The 25,855-nt window shown below is 45.7% G+C and overlaps 1 protein-coding gene across 1 annotated transcript in view; it reads left to right on the forward strand.

Moving 5' to 3' along the window:
- Positions 1 to 25,269, forward strand: part of TLCD3A (TLC domain containing 3A) — a 230,831-nt gene extending 205,562 nt beyond the window's left edge. Inside the window, exon 5 of the mRNA XM_078679875.1 lies at positions 23,357 to 25,269. Coding sequence (XP_078536001.1) covers positions 23,357 to 23,626 — 270 coding nt within the window. The 3' untranslated portion in view covers positions 23,627 to 25,269. The remainder of the gene's footprint in view (positions 1 to 23,356) is intronic.
- The last annotated feature ends 586 nt before the right edge of the window (positions 25,270 to 25,855 follow it).

Below are 25,855 nucleotides of genomic sequence, written 5' to 3' on the forward strand. Positions count from 1 at the left end.
CGCTGGGCACGCAATTACATGCCACTCCAGGTCCCGTTTGCAAGGGAGGTCTCGGAACTAATCGTGCTGGTCATCATCACGATCTTGGACTTCTTCAGGCAAGTCCACAAAATGAAGTCCAAGAAGTGTGAGTGCTCTTCAACTTCTCTGCGTCAGTCGCATTCATCAGATGACACAATGGAACAACGGCACAAATTAAGGTCCACTCCCAGGTTGTTCTTGTGGAGCCAGCATCTAACACTGGTTCTGCTCTGTGCTTCCCCGAGTTTCCTGGAGTCAAAGTGACACCCCCACCAATTGGGTAGTTAAACCTCTCTGCAGCATCTTCGGGTGACTGACTGGTGCTCTGCCAGAGGGTCTGCCCTCCGTGCCAGTTGGGCCCTTAGGATCCGTTGATGGATCAGGATCAATCCCAGTCGTGACTTTGCAACCTCTTCGTGGGACAGTTCCAGTGGGACCGTTCTTGGCGCCGCCGATGCCCATCGGCTGCTTTGTGATTTTCGACTCCAATACGGGGCTGAACCGACATTGCCAGAGCCGACGCCATCCAGGTTTCACAAGGTCTCAGTTTGTTTTTGTTTTTTTACTTGTATTTCTTATATAACAGTTCAAAACACAGTGTATAAATCTACATACAGCATCTACTTCTGGATCAACATGGCACTTCAAGATATATCGTCTCAGAAGAGCTCTGATCGATAATTAGCATGTTTATCGCAGTGCTGCATTTCAATAATCAGGTTAATGGTACTTTCAAAGTCTTACTGAACAATGATACATTTCGTTACTAGATGTACTTTTCGTTCAAGTCTTTCACATGAGCGGCCGGTGGCTTCGCATCACGGTGTGACAATATAGCCCAATATAAATGAATTTACTTTTTAAAGAAAAAAAAACCCTTCTAAGGCTCACATGGTCTCAGTTGTAGATGGAGCCCTAGTTCCCTGAAGGGCCCTCTGAGGAACACAAATGTGGGGGGATCTGAGAATCAATATGGCTACTCCACCCACCCTAGTGGAGTCCATGGCAGACACCTGGTATGAGGACCTGGCTGACCCCAGTGGTTTGGACACCTCACCCGACACTGGCCTTCTCTCTTGTTCCACATTGGCTACAGAGGAGGGGGGCTTCTTTTGCCGTGGTGGCTGAGGTCCAGGACCTTTAGATGCTCACTGTTGAGGTCAAGACAAGTGTCTTTGACAGAGGTGCTTCAGCCTGCGGCATCCCCATCAGAACCCCCTACTCCCCTTTAACAAAGCCCTCACTGATGTTCTGCTCGGGCCTTGGTCAAGCCCTGCACTCCTATGCAAAGGACTATCTCCCACCACCATGGCCCTGCGCCCTGGGAACATCTCTTCCAGCATCACACCTGACAGTCTGGTGGCTCAGGCCTCAACCTCAGTATAAATCCAGGCGCGACCACCGGATAGGGAATCAAGAGGCGGTATACCTTCGAAAAGAGAATTTTTTTCTTTCACTAGCCCAGCACTTTAGTGTGTAAACACTGCGTGCCTATTGGGCCGTTAATCCCGTACTGTGTTGAAATACGGTTGTGCAAGTGCTGCCTATGGTCTTGGAGGAGGCCCAAGCCATACTCTCACAAGCCGTTGCTGACTGGAGAGATCCAGCAAAGTTCACGATCCGATGTGGATTGGATATGCCCACCTCGCTGGACAGAGGCATTGCTTCCATGGTGGCGCTCAGACACCATGTCTTGCTGAAGACAGCTGTTTTTTAGGGGGGATCTCCAGGCATTCCTTATGGACATGCCCTTCATTGGTACTTGCCTTTTTGGCGAAAAGGCGGATTGAGTGCTTGAGCGATTGAAAAGGCAGTAGGGCAATCACTAGGGGCTATCAGCCATTTCCCTTTCCCCCAAGGCCAGCAGGCATTTCAGTCCATTCATGGCTCTGGACGAGACTCCCACAAGCCTCGTGGAGCCAGAGGTCGACCCAGTTATCTCCCACCCTGCAGTAGCAACCTCAAAGCCTCTTGTTTGCCCTCTTACCTTCATGGGCACCCGGAGGGTGGCAGGATTCAGCACTACCTACCCCAATGGTGGGAAATCACTTCAGACAAATGGGTACTTCAGGTTGTCCAGTGAGGCTTTGCCCTATGCTTCCAACAGACTCTGCCACGTTTTACACTGACCACCGGTCAGCTGCCAGAGGATAACCTTTTACTTTTGTGGCCGAAATGTTCAACATCTGGTGGGCTCTCTGAACACTACAGCAGACAAAGGCAGCTGTCAATGCCTTGCGGATCACGAATTGTGTCTCCACCTGGAGGTGGTGCAAGGTCTCTTCAGAGATTGGGGAGAACCTTGGTTTGATCTGTTCCTCACTGCTGAGAATGTCAGCACTTCTAAACACAGGGGTCTCTTGCTCACAGATGCATTTCATCTAAGGGGAGCTCAGGACTCCTGCACACCTTTGCCCCAATACTACTCCTGTTCAGTTACCAAGAACGACCAGCCTAAGTCATCTTAGTGGTCTTGGATTGGACAAGGAGAGTCTGGTATCATGAGCTGCTGAGCTTGAGCATCAGTCCTACCTGCACACTCTCCATCTACAAGCGTGGAGATTGTGCAGTGACCATTGAGGGTATTTGATCTCTCCCCCGAATTATGTGATGTCATTCTGGCAGCCAGGCGTCCTTCCACAAAAACACTTTGTCTGCTGATGGGACATATTTGTGGCTTTGTGTGCTGCCAAATCGGCTAATGCTGTGTGTGCAACCTGGTTTCTTGTCCTTTCGTTGGTTTTATCCCTTGCCCAGCAAGTCCTTATTTTGGGCACAGTTAAAGGATATCTCTCTGCCATTTTAGCCTTCCTGGTGGTGCCGGATCAACCCTCCCTGTTCGAGTCATCTGTTGTGACTCGTTTCCGGAAAAGTTTAGGGCACATGCCCGGTGGGACCTAAATATAGCGTTCACTTTCCTCATATGTTCGCCTTTTAAGTCCTTACATAACTGCCCTCTGACTGCTTACCATAAAAAACATTTGTCCTGCGAGGAGGGTTACGAGAATCACAGATGCTTGTGGTTTACCCTCTCCATACACAACCTTTTTCCCTGGTAAGTAGGTTCCTAGAAACTATGGCTGCTTACTGAAGGTTGTTACACCCTTGCACATCAGGCAGAGCCTCGCACTGCCTACTTTATATGCACCACCTTATACTATCAAAGAAGAAGAGAGACTCCAGGACCTGGTCCCAAAATGAATGTTATTCATTGATCATACTAAAGACTTCCAGGTTGACTATCAACTCGTTGTGGGTTTTCTGGGAGTGAAGAAAGGAAAGGTAGTGAAAAAAATCTGCTATGCAATTGCCAAGAAACAACCCCTTGAGGGCTTGAGAGCTCATTCCACCAGAGCTAAGGCTGCGGCCACAGCATTAGCCTGACGTGTTCCAGTTCTGGATATCGGTCAGGCAGCTATGCGGGTATTACTGCACGTCTGCCAATCACTACTGTCTAGACACTCAAGTCTTGCGTGATGGGCATTACGCCCGTTTGATCCTCCAGGACTTTTTAGTCTAAACAGTTTACAGATTTCCCTCCAGGGAGAGATTGCTTTGATATCTATTCTAAGGTAAGGAATCTGCCACTAGGAGTCTCTATCGGATGAACAAGTTATTTATCTTTGGTAACGTTTTATTTGGTAGACTATTGAGCTGCAGATTCCTTACTACCCCTCCCTCCCCGTTCTGCAAACTAGATATCTTGACATCAGAGATTCTTCAACACCTCACCTTGGTACACTGGTCATTTCACCTCAGTTTAGCTCTGTGCTTCTGTTACGGAGAAACAGTCATGAACTTATGTCAGCATGCTAGAGTGGCACCTACAAAGGCACTGCGCACATCAATTCCAGCGTGGACAATGCGACGCAGAGCAGAATGACGCCAACCTACCCGTGTACATGGTGACTGCTCAAACATTTCTGTATCCAGTCTGACACCTGGTGAATATTCTAAAATAAGGTATCTGTAGCTAGATGAAGTCTCTACGATATAAGGTGTTACCAAGGGTAAGTAACCTGTTCTTCAGCACCACCTGTGGATGAGATCCCTGGGTTTCGTGTGTGACTTTCAAGTGTTGCTAATGGATATGCCATTTGATGGCACCCATCTCTTTGGAGATAAGGCAGATTTGTCACTGGAGTGCTTCAAAGAAAGCAGAGCCACAGTGCACTCCCTATGCCTCTCAGCACCCATACAGCAGTATCCCTAACAATTTCAACCCTGTGGAGGCTTCGGAAGAGGTTCAGTGCAAAGACAGCATTAAGGCCCTCCATCACAGCAACAGACCGCCAGTCCTTTTGAGGCCGGGTTCGAGGATGTAGATAACACCCAGTCCAGCAGGGTTAGTGTACTACCCAGTGCCTCACCCACCTGCTTAAACTGCCAAGCCACTTTAAATTGCCTTCAGTGGCACATTGCACCCTGTAAGAGTTCAGATAAAGTCATTACCTTTGAGGGTTGGAGAGAATCAAGTCCATCAAGTCCATCAAGTCTGACAAATGGTTACTTTAAATCTTTTAACAAGGGTATGCTTGCCGTTCCTGTCAATCCCATCCACATCTAAGCAGTCTTCGGAAGACCATTTGTCAAGTCTGTAACAGGAAGTACAGGCTCTTTGGACAAATGAGCCAAAGAGAAGGTGCTGGCACCAAAAATAAGGACTGGGTGTTATTCCTGCTACTTCCTGATGCTAAAAAAGGACAGAGGTCTTCATCCTATTTTAAATCTTCACCCCTTTAATTTCCTCCTGAAATATGACAACTGAAAATGTTTATATTGGCCCAGGTTCAACTGCCCTGGACCCACAAGTCTAGATGGTAGCGCTGGACCTGCAGGACACGGATTTTCATATCCTCATCCTGCAGCCCCATAGGCATTTCCTGCTATTCAAGCTGGGCCAACAGCATTTTCAGTGCTCCCCTTCGGTCTCAACAGTGCCCCTTGGGTGTTCACAAAATTGATGGCAGTGGTTGCAGTACATCTTCGGGGGTGGGTATACCAGCCTTGTGCTACCTCGATGACTTGCTCATGAAGGCTGGTTACTGAAGCCAGTCGTAAACCATCTCCAGACAATGGCAGACCTTTTAACATCTTTGGGGTTCTCGATCAATGTGCTGAAATCGCACCTGACTCATGAAAGTATAAAGGACCCCCTGTAAAGTTTTGTTAAACTCCTAGGACAGGGTAATACTACAATGCGGAAACATTCCTAGGCAGTTACTGGAATGCAATTTACATTAATCGTAACATAACTAGATAAATGGGGGATAAACCAAGCTCAGTGCGGACACATTTTTAAAACATTACAATTCTTTTATTGAAAAAAAAGTTCCTTTAAAAATGAGCACATAAAAAAAACACACAATATATGTATTTAACCACGTTGATGTATAATACATTTGATGCAATGTAATCATCATGAGTAACGATATTCACACAAAAAACAAGCATTTACAATGCAACGGTTTCGCCTTTGAAAAAGTTAGAGCTATTGGCATTGTAAATGACAACATTTTTATTTATGTGTTGGTTTTCAAAACAGATAAATAAATGGCATTGTCATTTACAATGCCAATAGCTTAATCTCTCGCAAATGCCACACACAAACACACAGACCCACAGAGTCCCACACACATACATACCTGAAGAGCCACACGCAGAGCCACACACACACATACACAGAGCTACAGACACACACAGCCCCCCCCCCCCCCCCCCAGTCGGGACGCACCCTCCAGGGCCAGCATCAGGGGTGTGGAATTTAATAAAATATGTACTTGTCCAAGGGACAAGTAGCTTCATAAATCTACTTGTCCTTTAACAAAATCCGCTTGTCCCTTTGGTGCCACATAGTGCGCCGTAAAATAATGGCAGCCATCTCAATATAGAAGAGCTCTGATAGTAGTCTCTCTGGTTAATGTCAGGCTAATACTATAAAAGGATTTGACTTTTGGGGGTTTTCACTAGCTTTTCTGTAATCTTTTCCCATACTGAGAAAGGTTGGAAATGTACTACCCCTGACAACGGCAGAAGTAAAGTTTCTTCCAGGGCTGGGAAAATGTGGTTCGAGGAAAAGTTAACTTGTAAACACTCAGATTTCCACTGGGGTACATTCATCTTTGCTCATGCTAAAATGCAATTCGCAAATATTTTCTTGAATTACGGTTTCCTGGCCTACTTAAGGAAATTCATGTGAATTCATGAAAAACGTAAATCTGCTTTAATATAAGGACATATATCCTGGGTGCACTTTTGTGACTTTCTTTAACATTTGAGCCCCTAATTCAATCTGAGTTAAACAAGCCTTTTTTTTTTTTTAAATGCTTTCTCATCCTATCTATCGGCTGGCTTCCTTGTGTGTGACAACATTCTGCTCTTTTACAAAGTAGTTTTGTTCAGTACCAGGAATTTCTATGGCAATGAGGCCTTTATGAGACCAAATACTGGCTGTCTAGTAAGAACGTGCTGGCGAACAGCACCACACCTACCTGATAATCCCCAGGTAGAGAAAGGAGCATAGTGCAGGCCAAGTGAGTAACCAGAAAATTGAAATACCCCCCCACTTTGATCCAAAGCTCTTATGCCACCAAGCAAGCGAAAAAAGTCACTGGAGTCCTCTCCAGAATTGCTATGTCTCTTCCATCTAAGCATCCATTCATTCATCCTTTCACCCACTGATATCTAGCATTTCATCTTTACATGGTCATCCATTCATTCTTTCATCCATTAGCCTTTCACCAATATGTTCGTCCATCTGTTGATTTGTCAGTCCATCCGCTCATCAATATCCAAACCCACCCATCCATCTCCAAACCTAACCATTTCAGCCATCTGTCCATCCTTTCGCTCATCCATACAGACACCCTTTCCCTCCATCCATCTATCCATCCATCCTTTCACTTATCCATCCATCCTTTCACTCATCCATCCACCCACCCTTTCACTCATCCATCCACCCACCCTTGTACCAATCCATCAATCCATCCTTCCACTCATCCATTTATCCTTTACACTCATCCATCCTTTCGCTCCCTAATCCATACACCCTGTAACCCATCCATCCATTCAGCTTTTCCTTCATTATAACATCCTTTGTCCATCCACTATCCCCGTCACTCAACCATCCCTGTCACTCATTCATCCATGCATTTAGCCAGCAACACTTACACTCACTCATCCTTTCACCCACACATTCATCCATCCTTTCACTCACACCCACCCTTTCACATTAATTATGAGCCTTTGTCTGTCGAGCTGCAGACAGAAGAGGCCCATCAAGAGCTCCGCCTCTACAGTAGCTGCTAAAGTGGGGTGTTCACGAAGCCCCTGTTCATACCGATCCTTCCATCTCCAAACCTATCTATCAAACTCATCCATCCCGTCTTCCTTTCACTCATCCATCCTTTTGCTCATCCATCCATCCTTTCACCCCACACATCCTCCTTTTCGCTCCTATTCATCCACCCTTTCACTCATCCCTCCATCCATCCTTTTGCTCATACATCCATCCTCCTTTTCACTTGTATATCCTTCCATCTTTTCACTTCCTCCATTTATGCTTTAGCTCATCCCTCCACCCTTTTACCCCATCCATCATTCCATTTCGCTCATATATCCATCCACCCTTTCACTAATCCCTCCATCCACCTTTACACTCAACTATCCACCCATCCATCCACCCTTCCACCCAGCTAGCCACCTACCCACCCACCGATTCATCCACCCACCCACTCAGCCATCCATCCATTCATCTACTCTATCTCTCCCCATTAATCCCCCTTTCATTCAGCCATCCATCCACTTTCACCCCATCCATCCACTTTCACCCCATCCATCCACTCAGCCATCCATCCTTTCACCTTTGCCCATCCATTCTTTCACGGATCCTTCCTTACATCCATCATTTCACTCATTCATTCATGCATCTATCCATACACCCTTTCACTCCACCCATTCATCCATGCACCTATCCATCCAACCTTTCACTCATTCATACATGCATCTACCCATCCACCCTTTCACTTATTCTTCCATGCACCTTTCCATCCAACCTTTCACTCATTCATCCATGCATCTATACATCCACCCTTTCACTTATTCTTCCATGCATCTATCCATCCACCCTTTCACTCATTCATCCATGCATCTATTCATCCACCCTATCACTCATCCACCCACCCCTTTCAAATCCATTATGGGCCTTTGTGTGCAGACCTGCAGACTGAAGAGGCCCATCAAGAACTCCACAGCTGCTGTAGTTGCTATGGCAGTGTGTTCAAAATGCCCCTGGTGTATGCACAAAGTGAGATGAGAGGCCTAGTGCAAGGACAGAAATGGGGGTGGCCTTAGGACTGCATGAAAGCCTCACGGAGAAACTTATGAGCTTTAATGTAAGCCCTGAATGACTGAGAAAACGAGAGGCCAAGGGGAGCAGGTCCGGGCTGTCAGAGAGGGCGGTGAGGGCGATGTTAGCAGGTTTAGGCACCGGGTGAAACATAAAGTGTACAGGAAAGGAAAAGTGCAAAGAAGGGGGAACAGGGGGGCACGAGGTGCATGAGAAGGGAAAGCACTGCTCTTGGGGCCGTATGAGGCCGAAGAGTGGAGCAGAGATTAAAACGCAGGGGTCATGGAGTTCAAGTCCGAGCAAGGGGCCAAGAGGCAGATACGGCAGCCTCTTACATGACAGTGCTGTGAGTGTTCTGGAGCTGCAGAAGCACGATGTTTGTGACGCTCAAAGAAAATAAAAGGAACACGGGCGGGCCTGGGGGCCACACAAGCTTATGGAGCTGGCTGCAACGTTGAGCTCTGCTTTATCTCTGTTGTTGTTCTGCTCTGGGGAAATTAAAGTGCGGGCCCCAGCACCATTAAACTTGTCTACTTGTCCTTTGGACAAAATGCTAATTAAAACTTCTTGCCCTCCTAAGAAATCTAGATGTCTCGGGCGTCGGGAGATAGGAATTCCCCACCCCTGCAGCATGGACGGGAAGTCCTTGTAGTTGGAGATGCCGGTGGAGTCGGTGATGCCGGTCTTCCACAAGTTGGACCAGAAGGTGGCCGTGGTGATGACCGTGCCGTCGATGCTCGACACCTTCCAGTAGTCGGTGGGCAGCGTGGAGCAACAATTTTCTAAATAAGGCCCAAAGTTTCTATTAAGAGGAAAGCATAGTGCAAGGATTTTAGGACCCACTGGCAAACGTTTTGTGGATGTGGACTCCTCAAGAGGGGTATATTTTCAGCTTCCTGCTGCAATATGGGACTGTTTGAGCCCTATTCCTGGTAGTGCAGTAAGACAGTAGCACACCACTTAAGGTGCATTTGAATAAACACATTTCAGTTGAAAATTCACAACAAGTAACATGACATCATACATTATTTAGGAAAAGTTATGGTTTGTATAGCTCTAGGTCTTTAAAATAAAAAAGCATTTTAAAAATTGTTTCAGTGCTTTTTAACCTTTTTCGTCTCAAAATTGTATCATTAACACTTTTTTTGATGGAACAAATGTATTGTATTGCATTTATATAGCGCCTACTACCCCCGATGAGGCCTTCAGCTGAATTACGCAGTTCTACTGGAAACCAAGGTTGTTGGTTAGCCGAGTACATTATTGGTCATTAGGATTAGCCTTGTGCTTTCAAGGAAGTAATCAGGGCTTTAAGTAGCCCGGGTCTCACCGGTGCTGATTACCGGCAGTTTTTTTTAAAGGGGGCCTCAAAACGGGTCTCTATCGGGCTTCATGTTGTGCCCTAGCACAGGCGGTCCGTTTTTTCCCGAACTGCAGTGACAGTAGGCACATAGATGTGCGCGTGCTCACACTGCTCACTTCTCACTAGTGTAGAAGCTACGGCATGACCTCATGCCAGGTGAGCGTTGTAGGGGAAGGGAAATCCTTTAACGAGTCATTTTCTCTCTGGATTTCCCTTCTCTTTTTGAAAGTCAAGAGCAGCAATATTGTCATGAGGTCACCAGGGCTTTAAGTGGAAGCTTTTTCAATATTATATACAAGCCATAGTTGCTGCTTATTCATCGTATGCAACAAACAAGCATTGACAAAACCAATAGTCCTGACTTGTTGTAGGTCTGTTGTTAATTGTTGTATCATATATCTGGATGCAATGACAGAAACAGCAAAATTCAAGTCGGGCGGCACACTATGCTAAGCACAGATTTTTAGCTTACGTGCTTTAAGCCATGCCCTTAATTACATTGGTCACGCGCCTTTGAGAGACCCCCCACCCACCCACACACACACACACACTCCCCCAGTTTTGTCATCCCACGTAAAGCCCTGGAAGTAATTATATGCTTTTTCTTCTGTTTTCTTGAGATAAATGAAAAGGAATTATATGACAGTAGGGGCCTTATGGCATCATACAGGTTTATGAAGAGATGAACGGAGGGGCTAAATGGACTAGGTATTATTAGATTTCAGAGTGAAAAGTTATTTTTTTCAGTTTTATACAGCGCGAACTTGACGCTAAGGCCAGTTACATTGCACAAGGACACTTTTTTTTTTTAGGCAGGGGGAGAGGGGAGGTGGGGGGGGTGATGGAGAGAGAGTAAGTGAGTTTCCCAGAATCACAGGCTGAGGATCCTGTTACCCAGATCCAATGTCAGCAGCTTTGTCTGTTAAAGTGGGTGTACTTAACACCTTACTTTGTTTTACTGTAATGCAGATTTACAACGAGGAAGAAAGGCCAGGAGCAGCAGGGGGGACGGGGAGACAACAAACGTTTGATAGTTTGGTTAGGGTGAAGGATCAGCAAAGGAGGAAGAGAGGACAGGAAAGCAGGGGGTTTTCCCTGCAATGTGAATATTTGCCTTGGTTTACAATCTACTCACCGTGCCTTGGAAGTGGTATGTCGGCGCTGAATGGCCCTTTTCTAAAACATACATAAATAAACTGACGAATGCAAACAGACGAAGGATTCAAGGAAACAGAGACAACATTCCGTAGACGAGTGGGGAAAAGAAACCACACCTCCTCCCATGACTTGAAGTGTCAACAAACATAACAAGCATTTACAAGGGGCCGGAGACACGGACAGCGGGAGCGGGGGCGGGAACGGGCACACGGACAGTGGGAGGGGGGCGGGAACTTGGTTTACAATCTACTCACCGTGCGTTGGAAGTGGTATGTCGGCGCTGAATGGCCCTTTACTAAAACATACATAATAAAACTGACGAATGCAAACAGACGAAGGATTCAAGGAAACAAAGACAACATTCCGTAGACGAGTGGGGAAAAGACACCACACCTCCTCCCATGACTTGAAGCGTCAACAAACATAACAAGCATTTACAAGGGGCCGGAGACACAGACAGCGGGAGGGGGGGCGGGAACGGGCATACGGACAGCGGGAGGGGGCGCGGGAATGGGCACAGGGACAGCGGGAGGGGGGCGGGAACTTGGTTTACAATCTACTCACCGTGCGTTGGAAGTGGTATGTCGGCGCTGAATGGCCCTTTACTAAAACATACATAAATAAACTGACGAATGCAAACAGACTAAGGATTCAAGGAAACAGAGACAACATTCCGTAGATGAGTGGGGAAAAGACACCACACCTCCTCCCATGACTTGAAGCGTCAACAAACATAACAAGCATTTACAAGGGGCCGGAGACACGGACAGTGGGAGGGGGGGCGACAACAGGCACACGGACAGCGGGAAGGGGGGCGGGAACGAGCACAGGGACAGCGGGAGGGGGGCGGGCACTTGGTTTACAATCTACTCACCGTGCGTTGGAAGTGGTATGTCGGCGCTGAATGGCCCTTTACTAAAACATACATAAATAAACTGACGAATGCAAACAGACTAAGGATTCAAGGAAACAGAGACAACATTCCGTAGACGAGTGGGGAAAAGACACCACACCTCCCATGACTTGAAGCGTCAACAAACATAACAAGCATTTACAAGGGGCCGGAGACATGGACAGCGGGAGGGGGGCTGGAACGGGCACACGGACAGTGGGGGGGGGGCGGGAACGGGCACAATCAAAAGGCAGCACTCACCTGGACTTCTTCCGGCGGCGGTCGGCCTGGAGGAATGACAAAAAGAAACCTTTGCAGAAAAAAAAATAAACCACCGCCGCAATGACGTTCTCAAAGGGGCGGAGAGGGGAAAAAATCACTGGAACGCCCACGAATCGCCTCGCACAATGACGGACAGATCTCTCTTCCAATGGCTAGCCTCCATTTATGGAGCTAGCCAATGGAAGAGAGTGGCGGGACTAAACAACATACTGTTCCAACATAAGATTTCGCCTGCGCGGACGCTGCTGCGCAGCGGATCGCCAGGCGAAACCTAAAAACTGCTGTTCACCCTCTCTCTACTGGCTCTGTGCTGGCACTGTGCAAGTGAAGAGAAAGTAAGCAACATGCCAGCAGAGGTATTAAATATCTCTGCTGCCTACCTTTGAAATGCACTTAGCCCCCTTCTGAGCAATTAGCCTGTAGGCCGCCTCACACGTTTATCTGCCCCCTGCGGACCCTTGAAAGGCTCTCCTGTCCCCCATCCTCCACTGCACTTCTCTCCCTCGGCTCCCATTGTCTTCTGTTAACCCATAACCTCACTCATGTCTCCTAATTGTTTTTTTTACCTACCCTCAACTTTCTCTGCCACCACCCCTTCACAGCCCCCCACCCCTGCTGCCCAGCACGCATAGGTTGACTGATGACAAAAAGAGAAGGTTTCATATTATAATCTGCTCTCTTTGACATCAGACAGCCTCTGATTCCAGGCGCTGTGCTGCTGGAAACTCTAAAAAGTTTAAGACTGTGACATAGCACAGTCTCCAGCAGTGACAGAGCACAAGCCTTTGGTATTTTTGTGGCAGGCACATTTTTTGCCCACTGCAAAAATACAGCAAATGTTGAGGTGTTGGGCTACAAATGTAGCTTTTTTGGCCACAAACACCCAAGTCCCAATGGGATTTTTTTTTATTTCTACAATTAATCTTTGTGTGGCATAAGAAGCCGATGTCACAATTTGAAATATACTTTTTTTGTTTAGCGAGGTACAAAAACATGATCTATTGCCAACTGTAAACTTATGAAGCATTTTTGATGGTTCAAGAGGATGGCAAGAAGAAAGGAATCAAAGGAAACCAGGCAAGGAGGCACAAAGCATGGGGAAGCAAGTGGAAGAACGCAATCATAGAGGCTTGAGATGGGAACAATCACAAGCCCTTGAGGGAAGATAAATAAATTTATGACCAAAAAAAGTTGCAGCCAATGAGGAGATGCAGCGAGGGAGAGATCATCAAAAAATGAAGCACCTGGGGGTAAACAATAACATAAGTGAAGAAAGCAGGTTTGACAGGGACGGCTTGGAATGCTGTATGAGGGCAAGCACCACAAAGAAAGATTCCTGGCAGAGTGAAATCTAAAACATGAGGAAAGCGGCTAGTGAGGAGAGGGCTTGGGGTAAATAACGTATATGAACTGGAAAAACAGAAAAACAAAGTAATTGAAAGTTAAGTTAATGTATCCAATTTCCCTCATCGTGGAAGAGAAACCCAATGTTACAATCTTTTTTTATGTTTTATTAAATGAACTTTTTCATCAAGGGATCAGAGTTTATTAGAGAGTAAAATGCACGTTACAGTGCCACAAAGAAGAGCAAAATATACGGTCACAGAGAGCAACACGGATGGGTGGGCACATAATCCAGTGGACATAGTGCAAATACATGCAGTTGTGAAAGTTTAGAAAAATCGCGCCCACAAGGCAAGCTGCAGAAGGACATATCAAGCTCGCGCTATATAAAACTTTATAAATAAAAATAAAATAAATATTGGCCATGCTTCAGGGAAGGGTCAAAGAGAAGAAGAGGCAGTGAAGACCGCACACTCTAACCAAACAAAAGCAAGCAAATGAGAGTTAAAAGAAAGCCAACCCTAAGCAATGGATGCCCCCTGTAAGCTGTCAAAATATTTTGCAAGCAACGCTTTCTCATGCATGAATGACTACGGTTAGCATATGAACCCAAGAACTGGACTGAGATATTTTCTCGGACCAGTGCTGGAAAGAAGGGGAATTGCGCCAGATCCCTGCTCTGGCATTTATTTCTGGGCCAGATTTGGGATCCAGTCAACCGAAGGAAATATGCTAAATTTGTCCTGGTATCATACTTTTCCGACACCCAGTCACACAATTTAGCACTCTCTCAAGTTGTTTGCATGGCATTTGGTACAGCAACCTGCAGGCAGCGAGGAGGCTTTCTTAATTTCACTTCCAGTCAGGTGCAAACAGACGATTGAGATGTGCTTGCACTCTAAGAATTCAAAATGTATCAGTGTGTATGAGTAGTTACAAAAAAATATTTAAGTGACACCTACTAATTTATTTTTTCTTAGTTCTTTTTTAGCACAACTCATCCCAGAATAGGGTATCAAAGCACGTTATATCACACACAGACACGATAAATCATACATGGATGTAAAACTATATACAGGAAATGTTATATAAGACAATGAGGCTTATACAGTGAAGGAATCACATACTGTCCATATTTGTAGGCATTATATGTTAAGAGGGAATGGTCGGGAGAAACAAAAGGTCAGGATATAAAATGTAATACAGTAATGTAAATGTAAATGTAAATGTCGGAATTTGTAAAGCGCACAGCTACCTCGCCCGGAGGTGTCCCGGCGCTGTCCGTATAACGCTTAGGAACCCTTCCTGGCTTTCCTGGGAAATGTCCACTCCTGGGCACCCCCCAGGTGCAGCCAGGCATCCCAGCACTTTTGGGGCCGTTGTGGAGACTAAGCAAGCTATTGCCCAGAGTTGCAGCGTGGGACCCATGATAAGAACAGGTACTGAGGCGAGAATATCCAGTCAGGGGAATTAATGAGTCGGAGACCCGCCGAGGCGGGAATCGAACCCTGATCCCTGGCCAGAGCTCTGCATCAAGGTCTGCTTGCTCTAACCATTGAGCCACACTTCTCCACCGTGATTGGGGTTGACCGTGCTGACAAAACTTTAGTAATTGCCAGAGGAACCCTTCCTTGCAATCTTAGAATAACAACTGAGAAAACACAATAAGGATCTAAACCCATGACTTACAGTTTTCATGTAGCTGCTTGATACCAATAAATAGATCACTGTGCTATATTAGAACTGCGACTTATGAACTGGAAGTAACAAAATGATCTCAGTGTCAAAAGCAGTAGCCCACCTAACTATCTACATAAAATACATAAAATCTGGGTTCTGCATGCTACCCGATGTTCTTTGCAGTAGGCACATTAACACTCTATGCTACTTTATGGGTCAAAACTGTGGTTGAACAAAATACAAAATGCTTCCTAAACTGCATTAAAACACCAGAGTTATATTACCACTAGAATAACCATTTCAAAATTGCTGGGAACACAGAGATAGCAGCAAGTGTCTCAACCCTATAAAATATTTTATAATGCAGCCTTTTTGTGACCAAATACGTAACGTTTGCCCTTGTTGCCAATTTCCTTGCATGAGGTTTTGTTTTAAATAAATGTTAAGTTGACTCTCAACTCTGCTTTTCAAGCTCTCTCCCTCGTAACCCCACCCCTTTTCTTCTGCCACACACTGAGTGACCCCTCATTTATAGGTTAGCGTTTACAAATTGCAGCACTGCTTCGGCTCCGACCTAGCCCGTTTGCGAAGCTTCTGCCAGGGACTGCATTATCTGACAGCAGGCTGGACATTACGCGCCTAGTAGTTTCCCTTTTCGCATTATAAACAGGGACTGGCTCTCCTCGCAAGGGTTCTGCAATTACCTGAGAGGAGTTGACCGGTTGTCCTCACAGCTGCCCCCTACTAAGCCCAGAAAACAACTAGCCTGGCTAAACACTCATTACGACTGCCTAGTCTCGCCTCTTTCTTATGTTTTAGGGGAATGTCGCCGCAAGTACGTTGTGTGAGGTTAGGGTAAACAGCCACTGCACCTCGGGCTTGTGATTGAACTTTACGAAGACCCGCCCGTGGTCCGTGTCGTAGCTCCGACCCTAGCTGATGCAGCCGCCACCTTCCTAGGATGTGGCTTTCAGCACAGTCATCCCCAGCGCTTCTTTCAGCTGCAACTCCATGTCTGCGGGGCGCTCTAGATTAGATAAAAGTCTGTTTAGGGAGTATAGGCTAGTTAATAACCGCACGTGGTTCTGACAAATTTTTAGCCATCTTGTAATGTTCTTGGCCAAGCCTTCTACAACGATGCAGCGTAGCAATTTTATTTTAGGGAATAGTCTCGTCTTTGTGTCATATTTGTATTTATATGGCGCTTACTATTCCTGAAAATGTATTTAAAGAAAGACAAATGATGGCATCAATATTTTAAAACTTTCGCTTTCCCTGCAGAGTAAAATATGCTCTCGCAAAGATGACCATTATCAAAATGTTATCACAATGCAATTAAACTATGAACTTGTGGGAGTACTCTTGTGTGCCCTCATACTGAGATACGAATAGCCTCTCTTTGATGTCCGTCGTGTGTTTGAATGGTGCTGAATTTTCGTTCCATTCATTGAAAACGTTTAACTATTCACTATTGTAAATTGTGTCCAATAAATAAACAGCGTGCTATTATTTTGCCTGGCGGTCTTCGAGAGCACAACGTGCGACGAAAACAGAGCCACGCTGCTGGTCTGGAAGCAATGGAATTAGCAAAATAACAATTCGGTGTACTTTTGGGCCCCAAAAGTCGCCGCCTTAGAGCTGTACTTTCCTCAACATGCCATTAGACTAGACGAGTATAACATTACTAATACTGTACACTAAGTAATAAACTAGCTGAACATGGTGCTGTCATTTTAAAAGTAAATATAATACATCGAAATATTAAAGTGTTATGCCATTATTTAAAAAAATACGCTAGTATTTCTGTAGCCTCAATTGACGTTTCTCTGTAAATGTAACCATATTACAAGCATTCCAAGATGGCTACCTCGCTTCCCTAAGTCTGGGACGGACCTCGTCTCCCTTGTCTATTGAAGAACTCCTACTGGCTAAAGCGAGGCACGCAGGTTGTCAGGGTAATACGACTTCCAGCTTGAACTGTCTCCTGTCTTGCCGGGCCAAGCAGAGCACTTGCTCTAGTGGTTGATACAGAGTTACGGGTACCGGGAAGGTCCAAACGTAGCAAGTGTACCCTGTAAGAGGTGGAGCCGGATCAGCGCTTTCTTTAGGTAAGTCCAGGAGAGGAAACGCGCCCTGTTCCTAGACTGCTGTCAAGGAATACAAAGGATAGAGTCCAATGTACGTTAAAAACAAGACAACAGCTGAGGAGCACGGAGAGGAGCGCTTGCTATCATATGACCCTGAGGGCTCTGGCTAATAGTGGACGGTGGTGAGACCGCGGCGGGAGAGAGGAGGCACGGACAGTGGACGGGAGGGAGGAGGCACGGACAGTGGGCGGGCGGGAGGGAGAAGGCACGGACAACGGGAGGGAGGGCGGGGGATAAACAAGACGAGGTAGGCTCGGATGAACTTAAGAGTTCATAGATAGGTTGGACAGCATCGAACACTGACAGTGGGCGGGCGGGAGGGAGGAGGCACGGACAGTGGGCAGGCGGGAGGGAGAACTTTGAGAAGGCAGGGACAACGGGACGGCGAGAGGGAGGGTGTGGGGGGCGGGACTTAAAAAAAGACACGGAAACGCCCCGCATCGCGTTGTGACGGGGGAAACAGTGATGGACAACCATGTCTTCCAATGGCTAGCCTCCATTTATGGAGCTAGCCAATGGAAGAGCAGGCGGGACAAAGCCCCCGTACTGTTCTAACATTAGATTTCGCCTGCGCGAACGCTGCTGCGCAGCGAACGCCAGGCGAAACCTAAAAATGAATCATACTAAGACATACATTTGTAATAACAGCATATATGGAAAACAGACAGAATAGCATCAAAACTGATATGGAGTGGCTGGGTGATAAAAGTTCTCAACGCGCGTTTCGGCACAAGGTGTGCCTTCATCAGGAGGGCCACAAAAAGTATGTCCTATTGGAAAGATATATATATATACACAGGACTATTACTCAACAATGCATTCATATCAATGATATATATATGTATATACAGGTAATTTTGCACTGAGCCATAATTTATTAGTGGATGTAAAAAACGGTTTACTCAAAGTTGCCAAACAAAGATGTGTATCAGAAAAGATGCTGAATGTGAAAGATAGTATATACCATCACTAGAAGCGATCATATTACATCTAAGTGAGATGAGGATCATATCCCCTGGAATACCTTTAAAATACCATAGAAAGAAAAAAGATCACCCGTGCTATACTGTAGATTCAGGGAAGGAACAATAACAAACTTACAGGGATGAACTAGATTTATTAATATCAAATCTGTTGTAGACGATAAGTCCAACCTTGCCGGGCTATCAGTAGGGAATTCAGCACTAGACTGAAAAGGAGGAATAAAAGGTCTAAAAATTGAGCTGAAAGGGAAAACCTCTAATTGGGAATGCAAGGGATATTTAATATCAAGGAATGAGAATTGATGTAGTCATATTGTCGAAACCTAACTAGGGCGGAGTAATTAATCTGGTCATATGGTTACAACCTAGCCGAATCTCTATTGATATATGCAGATAATTAGCTAATAAAAACAACATTCCGTGATAGGTGGGGGGATGACTTATCTGGAGAAGTAAATGTGAATAACTGAAAAGATAATCAGGGGGTGAATACCTGGCAGATCTTACTGGATACGTGGGTCAGAGTAAATGCAGACTCTCAGAACATGGTATGTGCAAGGAAGCTGTGGAATATTCCTGCCTCTGCAGAATGAAATAAATATAAGTGAGGGGATGAAGAAAGTGAACTGCTTGAAGGGTTAATGAAAGAGACGATGGACCATTACCTCCAACTGACAAGATGTCGTCTGATTCTAATTAAGAAGACTTCATAAGTTAGGCGGCAAAGCTCTGTTTGCTAACGGATTGATGGTCACTGTAGGCACTGGAGAAGGAATCATACATGAATAGCCCAAATGAGTGACCGTATCCGGGGTATATTATTAAGATACCCAAAGATTTAGCTTCTATATGTACAAAAAATCTCATCTACGAGCGGCAGGCGATTCTTACCTACCTCGGGAAAGAGGACAGTGGCTTGCCGACCCCGTGCATTATGGCTATGTATTTCAGCAAAGGGCACTGGGGAGGGATAAAGAAGAACAATAAACAAGACGGGGAGTGAGGTGCAGTCTAAATCTCATGATGCCTACTCTTATTTAAATAAAAGGAGGTGCCGACCCCAGTACACAGTGTGCCCGTAGTTGCTTACCTTAGAGTGGAAAGGCAAGTGCGGCTCCAGTCATATATTCAAGATATGGAACAACAAGGGAGTGCTTGAGGGGAAAGATGGTACAAAAGGCGGTGGTGATGGACGGAGCATCTCAACCAATCAAACACTCACACCCAGTCAAAAGATCTGGGTTTAATCCATCACCGTTCTTTAGCCCACTCTGCCACCCCAGTTCAGACATGGCCATATGCAAATCAGTCTGACCCTGTGCCTCATGGGAACAGTCCAGCCCGAACTGCCAAGTCATGCCTTCCCTGGACCGGAAACAAGCTTATGAGGACCGGTTTCTGGCATTACAGCCGTCTTGCTTGAATCCAGTGGCAAAGTGAGCAAGGGACTCACGTCTGAGCATACCCTGCCACACCTATGGCGGCCAAAGCGGTACAAAAGGGGGTGGTGATGGACGGAGCATCTCAACCAATCAAACACTCACACCCAGTGAAAAGATCTGGGTTTAATCCATCACCGTTCTTTAGCCCACTCTGCCACCCCAGTTCAGATATGGCCATATGCAAATCAGTCTGACCCTGTGCCTCATGGGAACAGTCCAGCCCGAACTGCCAAGCCATGCCTTCCCTGGACCGGAAACAAGCTTCCGAGGACCGGTTTCTGGCATTACAGCCGTCTTCAGCCCGGCTTGCTTGAATCCAGTGGCAAAGTGAGCAAGGGACTCACGTCTGAGCATACCCTGCCACACTTATGGCGGCCAAAGCGGTACCAAAGGGGGTGGTGATGGACGGAGCATCTGAACCAATAAAACACTCACACCCAGTCAAAAGATCTGGGTTTAATCCATCACCGTTCTTTAGCCCACTCTGCCACCCCAGTTCAGACATGGCCAACTGCAAATCAGTCTGACCCTGTGCCTCATTGGAACAGTCCAGCCCGAACTGCCAAGCCATGCCTTCCCTGGACCGGAAACAAGCTTCCGAGGACCGGTTTCTGGCATTACAGCCGTCTTCAGCCCGGCTTGCTTGAATCCAGTGGCAAAGTGAGCAAGGGACTCACGTCTGAGCATACCCTGCCACACTTATGGCGGCCAAACCGGTCCTGGGAAGCTTGATTCCGGTCCAGGGAAGACATGGCTTGGCAGTTCGGGCTGGACCGTTCCCATGAGGCACAGGGTCAGACTGATTTGCATAAGGCCATGTCTGAACTGGGGTGGCGGAGTGAGCTAAAGAACGATGATGGATTAAACCCAGATCAGTTGACTGGGGGTGAGTGTTTGTATTGTCAACGCTCCGTCCATCATCACCTTTGGTTTTTCTTTGTTCGCCCTAAGTTGACAGGGTATGCTCAGACGTGAGTCCCTTGCTCACTTTGCCACTGGTGTCAAGCAAGCCCGGCTGAAGACGGCTGTAATGCCAGAAACCGGTCCTGGGAAGCTTGATTCCGGTCCAGGGAAGACATGGCTTGGCAGTTCGGGCTGGACTGTTCCCATGAGGTACAGGGTCAGACTGATTTGCATATGGCCATGTCTGAACTGGGGTGGCGGAGTGAGCTAAAGAACGGTGATGGATTAAACCCAGATCAGTTGACTGGGGGTGAGTGTTTGTATTGTCAACGCTTCGTCCATCATCACCTTTGGTTTTTCTTTGAGGGGAAAGATGGCAATCGGCAGCTTGATAAACTCCTTCTGCCGAGGATGACATAGAAAGTACACCAATGTATCCTAATGGGACCGGGAAACATACAGGTGGTGCAGCAGCTACCTCACTACTTATGTGGCCAAGATTCTAAAAGGAAAACCTTTTCAATAAAAGAATTGTAATGTTTTAAAAATGTGTCCGCACTGAGCTTGGGTTATCCCCCATTTATCTAGTTATGTTACGATTAATGTAAATTGCATTCCAGTAACTGCCTAGCAATTTTTCCGCATTGAAATCGCACCTGACTCCTTTCAGAGTCTCCTATTCATTGGGGTCATTCTGCATACGATGCAGTTTCGAACCTTCCCTCTGGTTCAATGATCCTGATGTTTCGGCTTCTGTCCTGGGTCTCAGTAAAAGTGTCCGTGAGGCTTCTTGGCCTTCTTCAGCCTGCTCATGAACTACGCCAGATGGCACTTGTGGGATCGCAAGTCTCAGTGGGCTCAACACCTGGGGAAGATGGTTGATTCCATCCAGTATTCAAAGGTGCCTGCAAACGAACTGCAGTGGTGGCTACTTGACCGTCATTGGACTTGTGGCAGACCTGTCTACCTATGCCACCCAGAGCTGAGGGGGTTGATGGATGTGCTGCTGCTGGGTTGGGGAGACAACCTGGGAGGGGTGGAGGTCAGAGGACTCTGGTCTCAGATGAAAACCTGCCTCCACATCAGTCTGTTGGAGTTGTGTGTCATTATGGTGCAGAAGGCCTTCCAGATGACTATCAAAGGAAGGCTGGTTCAAATTCTCACGAACAACACCACTGCTGTGCGGTACTGCAACAAACATGGCAGGGTGGGTCTTGGGTCCTGTGCCAGGAGGTTCTGTACCTCTGGACCTGGCTAAGCTGTCTGGGTATTTCCCTGGTCGTGAGCCGCTTTGTGCGATCTTTAAACGCCAGGGTTGACCAACTTAGTTGCCGACTCTTAACAGCTCATGAATAACAGCTACAAACAGAGGTGGCGCAGGCCATTTCCCAGCAATGGGAAGAACCCTAGCTCAATCGCATTGCGCCCACAGAGAAAGTGCAATGTCATCACCTTTTTATTGTAGGAGTTGTGAAGAAGGCTCTCATTCAGAGAACATTACACCCAGAGTGAACCACAGTACTCTTGTATGCCTTCCTACCTCTACCTCTCCTACCCAGAGTTCTGAAGATCAGGGACAAGTATTTCTAGTGGCTCCAGATTGGGCAGGAGAGCGTGGTACATTGAAGTTCTGAGCAAGAGCATCTGTCCTCCGATCAGGCTGGCTGGCACAATGGGTAGCACTTCTGTTGCAGCAGTAGGGCAGGTGTTAGCTCCCGGGCTTGTGCAATCTACATCTCCATGCATGGAGATTGAATCGCCAAAAGGTGAGGAATTTGAAGCTATAAGTGTGTATATATAGCAGAAAAACAGGTTAGTTACTTTTGGTAACACCCTTTCTGGTGAATACTCTTATCCAAGTTTAATTTTAATGTTTATACAATGCTGGTGGCAGCCCATTTGGGCCAGATACGCCTTCTCTTCTCCCTTTTCCTATCTGCCGTCTGATGGCACCTGTATAGGTAGTTTGGGAGTCCTCGGTCTGTATGTCTGTTACTGTGTTCTCCGAGTCGGCGGAATGGTTTCCGGCACAGGACTTAGGTGTCGTTTGGCAATATACTTAGTCTTGATCTAATTGACCATGATCTCTCTGGTCGTTGCCTTATCCAATTACAGATTCCTCGCTGCCCTCCCACTTGCCCATTCTGTGAAATGGTCTAATTTTCTATATGTAAAATGGTCTCAATAATTTAGACTTCTGCACACTGTCACATCTATTCTCCTACTGGGCTTGGTGTTCGATGGCGCAGACAGTCAAGAAAAAAACTGACATCAGTGTGCAGGGATAGTGCTTAAATGGGGCTCCGTGCCCCTTTGGGGCACGATGAAACTGTTGTGGAGCTCACATCGCCTCCTGACGGTGCACAGGAATAATGCTAAGACAAATCTCCAGATCTAGGCAGGCATCTGATGGTATTGACACGTTGAGGAATGTGTAGTTAAATAAAGTATCCACCAGAAAGGCAGTTACCAAAGAGAAGTAACGTGTTCGATAAGGGATCTAGAGACACATTAGAAAGTGTCTGCAAATGTTTTCAAACAGAAAAAATAGAGACAAAATGAATAAGTACTTTAAAGGACCAGGACGGACAGCTGGGAACAGTAGTATTGAATAATCTTGTGAGTGCTGTGCAGTCAAGAAATACACATTATTATTGAGCATTGTTCTCATTATCTCCCCTCAAATTCTGTTTCTGTGCTTTTTAAGCTTTATGGTTTGCATACAAATCCTTCTGTTTGGACACTCCTCTTAGGTATTACTTGTGCATTACCAGTCTTTTTTTGTTTTCTACAGGTGAAGAAGCAGGACACACTTCTCTACAAGGTTAACGGAGTTGTTGTTCTTTTGACATTTTTCTTGTGCCGAATTCTCCTTTTCCCATTTATGTACTATGCCTATGGGAAACAGTATGGGATTCCGGTCTATAAAGTTCCATTCAACATTCCGCTGCACTGCAATGTTGCCAATGCCTCCATGTTGGCTCCACAAATCTACTGGTTTTCCCTCATATGCAGGAAAGCAATTCGTCTGTTTTGTGGCTCGCAGTCAAGCAAGAACAGATAAGCATGACTCTCTGTGGAGCAACACCTCTACCATATGGAATTCCCTACCTCCAAGCAGCACAACTGATTGAAGGTGGTACCCATGCCAACTGGAGTGTACTCATTGATAAAGTGACTGGATCATCTTGCTAAGAGTTCCTATTTTGGGTGGAATGGGAAGTCTTTTCTCTCTTCAGATGGGGATGAAAGGAATGTAGGATCAGCGCTTAACTACTGCCATATCAGACCTCCATCGTTTGCAGCTTTTCAGAGCTGTCTTGTTAAAGAAACCCTCAAGATGCCAAGATCATCACACTAATAACATATCATTTGTGGCCACAAGAAATTGCAGGCAAACCATGAAGTAGCATTTCAGTTTCGAGAATCTAGGCTTAGTCTTTTTTTTGTCGTCGCCATCTGGTATAAGCAGCACAACTGGGTAGGAGGGCACAGTGATTATTACTGCCAGTTAAGAACATGCTTCATTAAAATGTACAATAGTATGCAGTCCTGATTCCCTGTTGGTATTGTGCCTCTAAAACTGCAACACATAGTGATGTTATTGTTCTCAGTGTGGTAGTTCATTGTGCAGACGTGTATGTTGCTTTTGTGTAAACTACTTTTCCAGGCATACTTTAGTTATATGTACACAACGAAGGTGTAGAAGGCGAAGCAGGGGTACTCTGGGATCACTAATGACCACTACCAACCCCCTTTTTCACAGAATACTCTGAGATTTAAGTGTGTAGTAAAACATGTTTTAGTTGTTTTAACTGGGGTGAACAAAATAAGTGTTTATACAACCTCAATGTACAATTATGGGTTAGTTCATCAACCCCACCTAACGCAGCAGGTGCAGGGAATTTTACATCCTTTGCCAAGTGACATTATGCAACATACACCTGTAACACTTTTAGAGGGGTTCAGTCCCTTGATGCCTAATGCTAGTTGCCCCGTAAGCCACCTAATAATGCAGTCTCAAGTAATTCCATAAGAACACTGTCCTTATTTAACTGCCTCACATTTCATTAATTATTAAACATAGAATACAAGTTTTGGTATTTTACAAATATAAGCATTGTTGCACACATCTCAAATCTCACACTCCAGAGAGAGAAGATGAATAATGTTTCTTCCACTATTAAAAGTGCATCTTCAGGCAGTGGGATGTGTTGTAAAAACAATCTTGATCAAATCCTTGTAAGGCACTGACACTGGCGTGCTACATCCAGGAGGCCCTTTGCCTGATCTGGTCGAATGTTTCTTTAGTATATTGCAACAGTGCTTGCAAACGAGAAACTGATCTCTGTGAAATAAATATATATATTCCATAGCAGTTGCGTTGCCTGACGTGCAGTGTCACAGTCTGAAGAGACAATGGACAGAAGTGGCAGTTAGTTCTTCTGCGAACAGGTAGATATACCGCAGTGGTTGAATTACGTGGCAAAACAAAAAAGTTGTTGATACAAAAAAAATGAACTTTTTCACTCATAAATCTCTAGTAATTTTATTAAAATGTTCAGTTTTTTTTAATATATATATCATTATTCCACGGTTGCCATAAATGTATCTTTCCATCCTGTCACACATGTGCCTTGTGTAAAACAATTACGGTATAACGATGTACACAACCTGTGTAAAATAATAAATATCTGTCTTCAAGAACTCTGCATTACATATCGTGTCCTCTAAAGGTCTCTGCAGGTTTCGAAATCCGTAGCAAAGTTTGCATTTCTATTCTAATCAAGTGGCAATCTCTTTTAGTATTTAAGGCAACATTTTTTTTTACTGATAAGACTATGACACAATTGTTATTGTTTAATCTCTAATGCTGCAATCAGGAATTTAGGAAAGAAGGTGTAAGGAACCAGGCCTGCCTCGGAGATCTCAGCAGAGAATTGATCAAGAAGGTCATGTTCTCAAGGTCAGTATGTAAACAGCTAGAATAACCTTGCGCTCAATATGAAAAAAATGAAAAAGGAAACACTTCTCCAGTGCCATGCTTTCATCAATGTAATATTATCACTCCCAGGCTGTAATCTTCACATCATTTCAGTCCCCCTTCTAGGCCATCTTTACTGGAGTCCCGGCTCTTCTCCGAGTCCCATTTTAATAGCTACAAGGCTCCCTTTGCTTGCATATGGTCTTTTGATCTCTCTTTCTATTGCATGTTATTCTCAAACTTCTGCCTAAGCCATTAGTAAGAACTGCGAGGGGGCACTGGGTTTGGGGAGCATGGGGAGAAAAAGAA

Source organism: Lissotriton helveticus, chromosome 3_1 (assembly GCF_964261635.1).
Source record: "Lissotriton helveticus chromosome 3_1, aLisHel1.1, whole genome shotgun sequence".
NCBI lineage: Eukaryota > Metazoa > Chordata > Amphibia > Caudata > Salamandridae > Lissotriton > Lissotriton helveticus.